At 39.5% G+C, this 13,660-nt stretch overlaps 1 protein-coding gene across 3 annotated transcripts in view; it reads left to right on the forward strand.

Moving 5' to 3' along the window:
- Window positions 1–8,158, forward strand: part of FAM91A1 (family with sequence similarity 91 member A1) — a 28,403-nt gene extending 20,245 nt beyond the window's left edge. For 2 of the 3 annotated variants that reach the window (XM_048286596.1, XM_048286597.1), the window contains exons 19-24: window positions 208–280; window positions 1,505–1,654; window positions 2,131–2,238; window positions 2,499–2,622; window positions 3,670–3,739; window positions 5,061–8,158. In XM_048286596.1, the coding sequence (XP_048142553.1) occupies window positions 208–280; window positions 1,505–1,654; window positions 2,131–2,238; window positions 2,499–2,622; window positions 3,670–3,739; window positions 5,061–5,237 (702 nt within the window). In that variant the 3' untranslated portion in view covers window positions 5,238–8,158. Of the gene's footprint in view, window positions 1–207; window positions 281–1,504; window positions 1,655–2,113; window positions 2,239–2,498; window positions 2,623–3,669; window positions 3,740–5,060 lie in introns of those variants that run through there. The other variant, XM_048286598.1, reaches the window with a different exon arrangement.
- Window positions 8,159–13,660: the final 5,502 nt, after the last annotated feature.

Here is a 13,660-nt window from a genome sequence, read left to right on the forward strand (position 1 = left end):
TTAGCCTCACTGTGTTTACCACGTGCATTTTAAGGGGATAGGTGGGGTACTTCAGTTGTTTCTGCTAAGGAAGACCTTTAATGCATAAATACCTCCATTTGTTTGTTTCATCAACTTGGCTGGTACTCCTTAAAAGGGAGCACAAGTGAGACTGAGCTAAGCTGATGAGTATTTTTTCTGTTCCTAATATAATTTCTTGATGTTCAGGGGCATGGCATGCATGGAATGGGAGAAACAATGCACATACCTTTCCCTTTTGATGAAGCTGAGCAACAGGGAGGTAACTGATCATCTTCTGTGTAATTTCTGCATTACATTACACATCTATTGCACATCACCTTGTGCAGTAAGGTTGCAATAATCCTTTTAAAACAAATTTTGTTGATCTTATGAGTCATATGAGAAAATGGTAAGTTTTAAATGGTTGACAAGTCTGTTCTGAGCTTAGAGGTATCACCTTCCCCTTTCTATCTTCTCTGACCTAATTAGAATCTGTTTTCTGGCCTCTCTTCCCTCCTAACACAGATGTAAAGAAGTAACTTCCACAAATACGTCTAAATCTTTCTTTGTGCCTACTTACTTATTAACTAGCATATTTATAAACTGCATAAATAATTCTTCCATATATTACATTGAGCATTTCTTGACTGTTAGGTGAGAACATAACTGAACAAACCTTGATTATTAGCACCAGGAACCTACTACCAGGAGGTTTCTTCCCCAGGAAAAGTTTTGCTAGCAAAATCTATGCCTTCAAAGTCTGCCTAGCTCAACTGATTTTGAAAGGCAGGAATTAACATCTTCCCAAAACTCCTTGATGAGTAGGACAGAAGCTTTGCAAAGTTGAGGCCATAACCTCTCCAAGTGAGAGCTGCCATAAAAGTGTGAATTTCCAGATACAAAATCTAAAAATTTTTAAGCTACCACTTAGAAAAGTGTGGCACAATTAGAAATAAAATTAACTTCCTCATTTAGTTTTTACTAGGTTCAAAATTTGTTACTTTTATGTTTGTACTCTCTGACATGTCTGGTTTTTCATTTAGTATCAGTAGAAGAAACCCTGAAGTTAGAATCTCTCAAGTCCTGACATGAACAGCTCAGTGTTAAAATCTGTTGTTAAGCTCTAATGCTGTATTCTAATTCTTCAGAATTTCAGATGTGAAGCATATATCTTGCATTGAATTTGCCATAAAAGACTCTGGCACTGAAAGAGCTGGACACCCGATTCCTAGCTGAACCTTGCCATTTCTGCTGTCTGAATATCTCTATGTAGGAGGGAGAGATTGTCTTCTGTTTGCATTTTTCTTTCTCATTTGCTCTATTACTGTACTATAAAATACCACGTCATGCTTGTTGTTATCCCATATATAACAATGTGATCACTAAGATGCAGCATTACAAGCAGGAAAAATCCAAATAAAAAACTTAACCTGGCCTAGAGAGGAACCACATGGTTATGGGGGAGACCTCTTGTAAGCTGGAATATGTTTTGTTTCCTCCTTAGCCTTCTCTCGTGTGAACATGGGCATTCATACGGCTTTAAAAATACTGAGAAACAAAGTGGACTTGCAGCATTTTTGTGGCTATGTCACAATGTTGAATCCTTCAAGTCAACGTGCTGACAGAAAGCTGAGTGATGCTTCTGATGGAAGAGGTTTGTTACCAATAATTGTCTTTTTTGTCTGTGTCCCCTTAATTTCACATACAGTTACTTGAGCAAAGGTGAACATAAGCTTAAATTCTTTGATTTATAACTCTACAAAATACTATCCAACACAGATAGGAACCCATTTTGAGTGTAAATCTATTGGCAGTAGGCTTACTTCCCAATTCTTCGAGACTAGCTCAGAAATACCAAATAGAGATTGATAAATGGCTGAACTAGAACAGTCAGTGAAGGGAAAAAATACTTTTTTAAATATTACAAACAAATTGTGTCATTTTTATATGCCAGAACTTAATCTTTCATAAGTGTTGAGGATCCCTAAATAACTCTTCAGTCCCAAAATGAGTCAGGCCCTATGTTTCTCTCTATCCCTTCTTCCAGTTTTATAGCTTTATAGTCCTTGGGCAGAGGCAACCGAACTTACATTCATGTTTGTGTTTATGTAAGAATTACTTTGCCTTTAGGAGAGACTGAACTAGCATCAGGATCTGATGTAAATGGGAGCACAGAATCATTTGAGATGGTAATAGAAGAACCCTCAATGGATTCTGCAGTCAAGCAAAGCCTTGAAGGTAAAAACATGACAAACAGCTTGTATTAAACGTTTACCTTGTTTTTAAGGATCTGAATTCATTGATTATTCTCTGGGGCAAGTCCAATGCTAAATTCCTCTTCAGATTCCCTTATATATTTGAGCAGTTCAGTAAATGACCTGTCTTCAAAAAGCATGAACTGTCTACTGGATCCAGATCTAAGACTGTTGACCCCCCAATGAGCTTTCTTGCCTTTTTTTCCCTAACACTTCAGTTATCTCTTGTTTTTATTTCTGTAGTACCCACAACTGAACTGGAATGGGTTCCCCTGGAATTATGCTTTGGCATTCCACTTTTCAGCTCTGAGTTGAATCAGAAAGTCTGCAGAAAAATTGCTACTCATGGATTATGTAGAAAAGAAAGGTGAGCTGTAATTTATTGGCTGCAGCTTTAACAGGTAGTGTGTATTATGTCTGGAGCTTCTGTAAGAAGAGATACCTACAACTACATGACTATAAAGCAGAACTGAGCTATGTTTATAGAGTAGGTAATTCTGATGTGTAAGGGAGTTGTTTTTTGGCTCATAGATAAGTACAAGTAGTCCTTAGTTGTGGTAAGATAAAGATTAGGCTTTTTTTATAGTTTCTGTAATGCAAAAATTAATTCTTTGTTGTAAACTGTCTATGAGCAGATCAGGAAAAAAGTAAATTTGGGTGCCTTCCTACTCATTTTCCCTTCCTAGCCTAGCACAGGCTTTTTTTCCTCCTCCTAATTGTTCTGTAGTGGAGGAGGAAAGCTTGCTGGTAATGCTTTGATGCAAAATGCATTTAGCTCTTACGGAAATTTTCTTTACTGTTGGTATCATACTTGATAAGTTTAGTCACAGTTTATGATCCAGCTATCTAATGCTTTTTACTGCAGCTTTTCTTTATGAAAGATTATTCTTTCAACAATGGGGTTTTGGGGTTTGTTTCTCTTGTTTTGTGGGGAATTGGGGGTTTTTATGGATTATTTTTTGTGGCTTTTTTTTTTTCCCCTAAGGCATGATTCTGGAAATCAAAAGTAAGGGTGCTTGAAAATAAGCTTAAGCTTCTTACGGTAGTTGACCTGCTTGTAACAGTGTGTCACTAATATATTTAATAAAAGTCATGTTACCAGACTGTCCTATATAAGAATGAGTCTAATATATTAGTATCTTACATAAAATAATATTTTTCAATTGCAATAGTTTCATTTTACTTAGTATAAATGGTGTGGAAAATAGCTTTTACCTGACTAGACTCGAGCAGATGAGTCAAGCACCTCTTCAGTGATTACCGTATTATCAAGCTTTATGTGTGAAAGCTTTTAACTTGGTCACATGATGTTAGATACTACTGGAGTTATTTGTGAGCAAGTTACTACATGGGTACTTTACTAGTGAAAAATTGTGTTCCTTGACCATAGCTTCTTTTCTTTTGTTTTTTCCAGCCTTCAAAAACTCCTACATTCCAGTAGAAAGCTGTCTCTTCAGGTCCTTAATTTTGTTCATTCATTCCAGGTAAGAAGCAATAATAATCCAGATGTTAATCATTCTGTATGGTCTGTCATCCCTTTCTGCCCTCTTGCCTTTCTTGGGTGTATGGAAACATACGTGGTTTGTTTTATTTGTCTTTTCTTCAAATGGTACCAGTATTAAGCACCCAAGTGCTACTTGAAGGACAAAGCAAGTACTTCTCTATCCCTTCTCTAGCCTCACTTAATACTTGTGTCAACTCTGTGGTTGCTCCTGGTGCGTAATTATTTTCATTGTTTTTTAGGACACTTGCTCAGCAGAGTTGTCCTTCACTCCTCCTGCTGTAACACAGCCTACTCTGCTGGTTATGTGGTGGCTGCTTGGATATGTTGGAGAGATTTACTGCTAACCAGGGAGATGCTAATTTTATCTGCCTCTCAAGTCAATGTGTTTCCTTAGAAAAAAAAATATATTAACATGGATTTCATTTTTGTACTTGTCCTAAGATCCTCTAGACCTTAGTGTTCAATGAGTATAAATACATAAAACGACATACTCTGGAAGGATTGTTTAAGAGTGTAGGTAGGAAATAGGGATCTTGTGTAGTAAGCAAAGAGGAATGCCAGGTCTGCAGCCTGCTCTTAATTCTGCATAGAAGCAAGCCATGTGCATGTGTAACATGGGATCTGCTTAGCTGCTCTGTCTTACGATACTTTTCTCTAAAACTCTGGGTTTTCAATAAGATAATGAATTTGCAGGTTATTTAACCAGGTAGTGTTATGGACGCTGTGATCCTGAAACTGTCTCTTGATGAGAATGTTGGAGATTCCCAGTAGGTTTGAAGCCCTGAAACCAACTGTCTGTCTCAAGTGACTCCTGTCCTAATGTGTTAGATGTTATCTCTGAGATACACTTTTCTACATGATGACTGTAGAAAGGGGGAAAAAAAAAGTGCTGATGAGAGTTTTAATATGAGAAAACCAAACTTCTGAGAAATAATACCTTCAGCATATGGTCAAGTAATTGCCTCCAAATACATGTATCCATCTTAGCATGGTAGAGGATAAATAGCAGTCTGATAGCTGTCCTGAAGATTTTAGAGATTTCCATTTATTTTTTCTAGGTCTTCAGTTTTAAGTCCCAGTTTTCCCTAGAGGTTTGTTGGAAGGCAAATTATGCATGCACAGATGCAGCTGAGGCATCTGTATGCTTATTTAATTTTGTTTATTCTGTTTTTACTTCATAATTATTTGGTATTTATTGGATTATAGTAACACACTTCAGAAACTCAAAGTGTATTTGCAGATTAGATTAATCTGTCATATTCTTTGCTTTGAAGACACGGTTTTCTTCTTTTTGCTTTTAGGAAGGTATTTCAACGCTGGATCAGCTCCATGATGCTGGTTCTTCAAGTTCACTTCTGCAGCCGATTTCTGCAGATATGGGTGTTCCTCTTCCTGCCAAGAATCTCATGTTCAAGGAAGGTGTATTATCTGAATGGAATGGATGGGCCCCTTCCTCAGTTTTTTTCAACCACACCTAAGGAACAAGTCAAATAGAGGTTTTGTGCATTGATCACTAAATGCCTTTCTCCTATTAGGGTTAATTCCTAGTGCCAACCACTAAGAAGTGTACTGCTGCTGCAGCATAACCCATGTAAAAGTAGTGTTACAAAAATGTGTTGTGTTGCAGTATTGGGGAAGTACTTAAACTGTCTAGAACTTGTTACTCATTACTGCATATCTTGCTGCAACAGAGAGCTTTTTAGCTGTCAGCACTATTTTTATCTTGAGACAATCTTTCTTTTATAACTAAACATGCCCTTTCTAGGCTTTCTGATGATTGTTAAATTTCTATGCTGTCACCACAAAATTGCAATAGTAGTTTTCTATGTTCGTTACTCAGACATAAATTCTGTTTAGTTTTGTACTGTATTACTGAAAATCTTTCTGTATAAAGGTAAGAGATTTGATTCTTCCTCTGAAAGCTCAGTGATACCAACTGATTAAATAAAAGTATCATGATGATATGGGGCATTAAGGATTGTTGAATTCTGTAGTTCAGCTTGATGCTGGGGCCTTGACAAATCAGTACAATGGAAGGAGGAGGCTGAGTTAGGGCAGACTCAGTGTCCTGCTGATGACCTAAGGCCGCTGCTGATGAGTGGTTCACTTCCACCCCTGTCAGTATTTGGTGGAGGTATGGAATTGTGGAAGATTTGAGGTGGTTATCTCTGTTCGCAGAGTTCTTAATGATAATTGATTCATCCTCCTCTTGGTGTGAAACCAGGAGTGTCTGAGATTTGATCCCACTGGGAGTCTTTTGCTGTAATTTGAAGCTGGTGATGATTCCTGTGGGCAAACTTCTGTTGTTATAAATTGAATTTAAGGTAGATAACTAATTCTGTCCTGTTGATTAATGTTTGAAAGAACAGAGGTCTTGATTTTTCACATCAGTCATTAGCAAAGGAAGATAACAGCAGAGGATGTGAAGACAGAAACTTCAGTGAATCTGTGTTCCTTGAACTATTAGCTGTTGATCATGACAAAAATTAACAGTAAGCTGTTTCATCTAAATAATGTTCTGGCTTTATTTGTAGGGGATGACTTTATGTAGCATGATTTTACTTTTGTTTGTATTAGGTATTAACAACTTACTGCCAGCTTTAAAATGTCTGTCCCGTTCAGCACATGAGGAGAACAAGCGATGCAGTGTGTTAAGACTTCTCTGCTAGCTCCCTTCTTTACTAGAACTGCCTTGTTTTAAATAGTCATAACTAAAAGTGAGACTTTATCATCCTGTCATTACTATCCTGCTACACGTAATAGCTCAAGGATCTGTGGCACAGATGGTGCTGAACACCAGCAAGGAGAAAAATGGCAACATTTGGGTTTGTGTCCTGTTCTGCATGAAAAAAACACGTCAAAAGCTTGAAGAGGACAAATGTACCATGATAGGATAAAGCAGTGACTTAATTTCCAACTGTGAAGATCCCATTCTTTTTCATTGGCTTCACGTGCATTCCTGAAGTGTAAGAGTAGGACTTGTGCTGTAAGAAACTGAAAGTCTATAGTTCTTCAGTTTGCTCAGTGCTGCTTTCTTACATCTGTTTTTTTCTGGAATTTTACCAGCAGCAGCTGAGCTTAGTAGCATTCTGCATATGTCACAGTTACATTATCCATATAAAGTTGATCATTTACACTACAGTGACTTTTTGTACTGGACATGCATATTCTCCATAGCAGTTTTTAAGTTGCCTTATTTCCTCCAAAGTAAATTAAAGAGGAATTGGATGTCAATCTGCTAGAAATAGCTGAGAAAACCCTTACTGTGAGAACTGTTATGTGGAGATTAGGCCAGTACCTGGCACTGTGGAGGAACTTAGTAGTAGGTGATGGCTTACACTTTCAGGGCTATAGATGTTACTTTAAGTGCTACTGTGAGCTGCAGTAGGTGAGCTAGTTTGCTATGTTGTATTGAATTTTGCCATGCACTATCCATACTAGTATGTAAAGTGATGATAGTGCAAGTTGTATAAAAGTTTGAAAATAGATGAAAACTTACTGTTCTCACTGCATATTCTTCAGTGTTGCTGAGTGAAGGATATCCTTTGTTATTAGGTTGTCTAAAGTAAAGTTTCTAAATAAAAGTAGCCTGTTCCTCAGAGTTGGTTAATACCCATAAATCTTACAGTTAATGGTGAGAATTCCAGATGTGTTGCAGTTTCTTAGAACTCAAGCCACCCTAATTTAGGGGCTTCAACACTAGTTTAGGAGCTTAAATATTCAAATCTGCATATCTGATGTTTACTGAATAAATTGCAACCAAAGAAGTCTATTGAAATTCCTGACACTAGTACAGCACCAGTGCTTGAGATGGTCAACAGGCTTCAAACTATGTGACTTTTGTTTTAAATACAGTGTAAACACCCAACAGGTCTCAAAGATCTTCATACCAAAAGAATCTATTTTATATTGTTTTGCAAATAAAGACAAATTAAATCAATTTCTTCAGGTAGTTTTATTGACTGTGGGGAAAATCACGTGCATTACATATTGTGAAGCTGTTTTAAGTTTCTGTTTCAGCAAGATTTTTAACTTGCAGAAGACAGCTTGGCTTCATGCTCTGGCACAACCCAAGTAGTACTGAAGCTAGATGGATATACCTGAAGATGCTCAGGAGCCAGCTAAGAAGTGTGTTACATTTGTTTTCAGTTTTTTTGATCATGACTTATTGCACTTTTTTCTTTTCCTTCATTGTTCTCAAATTTTCTCTTACTTTCTTCAGTGTTTCAAATGGTTTGTATTTTGGAAGTTTTAAGTACAACTGTAACTGAATACAGTTGTGCTCCTCTAGTGTGACATTGTTAATATTACACATTGAATTGTACAAAGTCTGTGTTCAATTAAATTATTGGCACATGTAACAAATGTTTACAAATAAACTGTGGTGTAGGTCAAACCATGTGCAGCATCCTTCTCATGTAGTACTTTTATTCTTGGGCACAGCTCTAAAATGTCTCTCTGTCACCGTAGTGCTCAAGCCCACCAAATGTCATTGAAGTATCTTTTTCCCAGTACACCAGCAGTTCTGCAGAGATGCAGTTTAATGAGTGGAAGCCCTCTCTTCTAGTGTGGTCTTTCCCATCCCAAGTACTTAACCTGTGAGGAGAAGGGGAAGGATAAGAGCATTGTGTATGCTGCATCTCCTCCAGCCACAATCTAAACCTGGAGTTTTGAATGCTGGGTATTTGAAGGCACTTGTGCATGTGGTGTCTTACCTGTTTGCTTTGGCTATGGACAATTTTTTACTAGGAACTTGAAAGAAATGAGACCAAAATTCTTTATGTAAGATCATGCAGGGTGGGGATTCATTTTAGCAGTATAACTGTAATGAATCTGGCGTCAATATGAAAAAAGAAATACAGACCTAGATGTTGAAAGAAACCAAATAACCTCCTCCTTGTGCTTAAACCTTCCTTTATTCTGGCCTGGATTTATTGAGAATGTGTATGTAACTACCTTTTTCTATGTTTTTCCTCTTCACCATTTGTTCCACTGGAAAACTCCTGATGCATGTCTCTAACTTTGTCATCGTGATAGAGCTCAAGGCTCCTTTTGCACCACAAAGAAATGTATCTGGTTTTATTGTTCAGCACTTGAAGCTAGTGTTAATCCTCCCCCCAGTCCCCTGGAACAAAGCCAAGCTTCTTAACGCTTCTTGGAAATGGCTTTGGATTACTTTGATAATCAAGATTGCTTTCTTAGGAGCTACTTGGTATGAAAGAGATCTTTTGGAAATGGTCCTCCTGGTGAGGGCAGGTTGGGGCTGGGCAGGGTATAGGAATGGAGCTGGGCCTGGAAACATGGAGTCCTTGTGGAGCTGCAGTGAGGTGCTGAGCTCAGGGTTCCATCTGATACACACAGAGTTGAGTGAGGTGGGACAATGGCCTCAGGTTGTGGCAACCTGAGTCTCTGCCCTCAGCTACACAGGCTTTAGGGCTTTAGGGCTGCACAGGACTCCTCTGTGCAAACTCCTTTGTCCTTGATTGTGCAGAATTGCACAGAAGTGAATTCAAAGTATCACACTGATGGAGGCATTAGTTTGTGACACCTTTGATACATTAAATTATTACATTCAGCTAGGGAAAAATGGAAATGAGAAGAAACTAATGACTAGGAGAGGGGAAGGATAATAGTCTAGAAAAAGTGTTGGGAGAAGGGGGAAGCATCTTTCTGACTTGTTATGTCATAGAGCTTGCTGTTAACAGAATAAAGAAATGGAAATACATCTTTTAATTACCTGTGCTCAGGGACCATTCCTTACTCACCCCTGCCAAAAAAAAGGGAAATAATCTAGACACAAAAATGATAAGTGCCAAGGTTGTGAGCAGACAGGGAAGTAGGGAGTATAAACAGAATTGGAAAGTACTCTGATAGCTTATTTTTTGAGCTTTCTGAGCTTCAAAAAATCAGCATGAATTGGCCTCGATTGTATGTTCACAAGATGTATTAAAGTGTTGAAAAAGTGTATGAAGTATTACTCCAGTCATTTGTAAATTAATTCTGATTGAGTAGCTGTGTACTCTGAAGCCATCTGCTTGTTTAACTGTACCACAGTGTGAGTGATGTAGTAGGACTTTTCTAGACACACAAGTGTCCTGTAGGTGTCAGCACGTCTCTTGCTATTTTCCTGACTTCCAGCAACAGGAGTAGCAGGAAAAAACAGTGGATTTTTGGAGGGGTTGGTTGGTTTTTTTAAATTAAAAGTATTCAAGTGGATGTTCTTTGCTAGTGAATACTATTTAGGCAAAGTTTTATATAATTAACTGGCACAGCTCTCCTTACTCGATAAAGAGGCTTCAGAAAATTGACTTGGTTAAAATGCTACATACAGAATATCATATAGCTATTTATAAAACTATCTAAACAATAGGACTAAGCCTTTGGCAAATATTGAAACAAATGACATTCACCAGCTGTAATGTGCTCTGCCATATGTGACAGCATCTCTTAGGTTAAGCATTAGCTCCAGGTTGGCAGAGTTCTGACTTTTGAAGCAGTCATGAACCTCAGTGTGAGGTATAGGACTTACAAGCAGCTGGTTCACATTCATGTTTGTTCACCTGCTGTAAATCCAACAAGGGCAGGCATACTTGAACCCAGCCTTCCTGGAGCACTGGAGTCCAGCTCTGGAAGGGTCATTCAGTTATGAGTAAATGTGTATGCCTCAAGTGTCTGAGCAACATGGAGAACTTGGGTCTGAAACACCTTGGAAGAAGGAGGAGAAACATGGTTTAGTGCTGCTTACAGAACATTTATTTTATAATTGTGGTTGGGAGGATGAAAGAGTTAATTTAAACCTTCTTTTTAATGCATAGGAAGAAAATAGGCATGGAGCACCCTCTCTCTTGAACTTGGTACTCTCTCAGCAGCCTGGCAAGTCTGATGATATCAGCATAGCCACTTGATTCAGAAAGAGATTTGGGGTTTGTATTTAGAAGACTGCTGAAGTTCAGTTTTGTAGCATTCTGTGCTTTTCTTGCTCTATATTGATCCTGGTTAGCATTTTGTCTAGGCTGTCTCTGAATTTCTGACCTCATGAATTAACTAAAGAGCTCTTTTCCTTGACACTTGTTTCCAAGGCAGTCCAAGAAAGTATTATTAGCTGAATTTCCATACAGCAGTTTCTAAAGTATTAGTTTCTTTGGCTAAGGAGTGTGATTTTGTTGGCTCATATTCTTCATTAGACCAACACTTCTTGCCCTCTTCCTAGAGAGCTGATGTCACAACTATGCAGAATATGTTTTGAGGGGACTGAATGGATGTCAGTGACAAAACTGAAGGTTTATCCATGGTAGCACATGTGATAATATTTCAGAAGAGGGAAGGTGATACTCCATTTTTATCTCTAATCTTCAGCACAGATGCATCTGAGATCCATTACTGAACAGATGGCAGGATCTATATAATTCAAGTGTTCTGCACTTGTCTTGAGGATGCCTGTACAGGAGGTGAAGGTGCCCTGAGGTGGGAGTGAAACAAGATAAAATAGAGCCTGTTCCTCTGGACAAGACAGTTTGGAGACTATCTTTATACTTGAGCTTATGCATTGAAATAATTAAATTATCTAAGTCAAACCTGAAGATTGAGTTGGTGAAGCCAGGAGCTCCTGAGGGGGTCACTAAACTTGTTTTCAGTGAGGTGAGTTGGGCAAAGGCAACCAGCCTCGTGCAAAGCCAGCAGTAGTGAAGAGTTTGGTCTTGGCTACTAAATAGACCCATGAAGCTGCATGAATACATGAAGTGCCCAAGCCAACTTCTACAAGCAGTCCTGCATAGAAAATGCTGATTTGCTGAAAGGGAACTACATGAGCCTGATATGCCTGGATGTGTGCAATGGATCCTTTTCCCTGCAGCAGAGACATGTCTGCAGGGTACTCAGTCCCTGCTTTGAAACAGGTGTGCCATTACTCTGAAGCAGTATGATCATCTTTGCTGTAACTAGTATAATTCATATAAATAGCTGCATATTATGGAATGAAACTCTGAAGCCAGCAATTAGAAAAAAAATAATCAGCATTCCATGTAGGAGAATTGTTTATAGTCCTGGCTCTGAGTTCGGCAGAACAGCTGCTTTGTTTATCAAGGGGAAAATCCAGCTACTGCTTTCTTAGGATGCAAAACAATCTATTGCTTTTTTCATAAACTGATTTTTAACTCCCAGCCAGTGGAACCAGTGTGCTGCTGATACTGGAAGAGCACCAGTTGCTGCCTGACTGGGCTTTAAAATGTTCCTAACAGCAGGCAGGACTTCTCCAGTCCTACAGGGAGCAGCCTTGCATTTAAAAAATGATACTAATCTATTGCAGAGAAGTGCTGTTGTGTCTGATTCTCCTAGGGTAAGAGTCAAGAGCAGCTACCCAGGAGCTCTTGATTTTTAGAAAAATACTTTTGTTTTTCTAAAAAGACCCTCTCCCTTCCTATCTCTATTCATCTGCATCTCCATCTCCAGAGTGGATGAGCTCAGTGTGGAGGTTTAAATTTCTGACTGCAGCTCCTGGCTTGGGTTTTCCTTTGTCTTGCTTTCCTTCATCTTTGCAAGTGCCCCAGGGCTGATGTGGCCCCTGCTGTGTGCTGGCAGTGGGCCCTCACTGCCCACTGAGGACCCCAGCAAGTGCTAGTGTGCTGTGCCTGGCAGCCTGAGCTGTATCCCCACCTGGCCAATTGCCTTTTCCCAGGAATGACAATTGTATAGTGCCCAGAGCCCAGCTGCCAACAGCTGTGTGTTTTTGCAGTTGGTGTTTGTACACCCACTGAGTGAACACCATCGCTCCCTCTGTGCTTAAAAGGGACCCCTGGACCATGTCAGCAATGTCTGACTCCTTTGGACCATCCCACATTAGCAAAACAAGGCTGGACTCCTTGCTGCCCTTGCAGTGGGGTGGGGGTTGGCTGGCTTGTTCCAAACCCAAGCTGGTGCCACAGCCTGATGGATTACCTTAAGTAATTTGTAGACGGGTGTCCCCTGTTTATGCTTTGCTTTTTTGTGTGCTAACAGTCACATAATATTTTGTGGGAGGAGGGAAGGAGAGAGATGGGAAGAAATTATTCTTAGTGCAAGGATCTTATTAGTAAAAAAACACAAGAATTTTTAGTGTTCGTAATAGATTTTCATTTGCTTCAGTAGAGAACAGCTTTAGGTGGATTTCTTAAAATATTTAGATGATAAGCGTAGTTTGATTAAACACTATGTGGTCTGCTGAAGTATTGTCATGATGGAAAAAATCTCCTGAGATCAGCTAGTTTGTGCTGAGATCAGTTAGCAGCACTGGTGAGATGATTCAAAGAAAGGAGCCTGATGCTGGGGTACCTCTGGGCTCTTAGCAGCATTGCAGGAAATGAAGAGTAGAAATTGATGGTACCACACAACTGAGGAGACTTGCAGGAATTTTACTGCTGTTGCTGCTGCATTCTGTGCCAGGACTGGTGGGCCAACACTGCTTTTGCAGATCTTTCCACTCCATTTCCTCTGGCCCTGCTGTCAAACCCATGACTTGCTCTATGTTGGTATTACAGCACATAACAGCTCTTTGGGAAGGGTTTTTCCCCACGACAGAGTTGAGCTGTGTCTTGTCAGCTGAGGCTCCTGCCTGTGCCTCACTGCTCACCTCCCCTTCTCACTCACAGGGCCTTTACCCTGCTTGACAAGAAGAGATGGACAGCAAATGTGTCCCAAACTGCTCCTGAGCATCTTGGGGTCCTGTCATCTCAGATAGCCTCAGAAAGGTCTGTGCAGGGGTCCCATGGCTGGAAGGGACAGCTGGGCCCCTGGGCAGCTGTGGCCACTGGTGTGTTAAATAACCAGCAGAGAGGACTCTGAAAGAGCTGTAGCGTCTCTGTAAGAAGAAAGGTGTCTCCTGAAGGTGTGCACTGAGAACAGAGGCTTTCAGAGCTGCAGAGCTTAT

Source organism: Corvus hawaiiensis, chromosome 26 (genome assembly GCF_020740725.1).
Source record: "Corvus hawaiiensis isolate bCorHaw1 chromosome 26, bCorHaw1.pri.cur, whole genome shotgun sequence".
Lineage (NCBI taxonomy): Eukaryota > Metazoa > Chordata > Aves > Passeriformes > Corvidae > Corvus > Corvus hawaiiensis.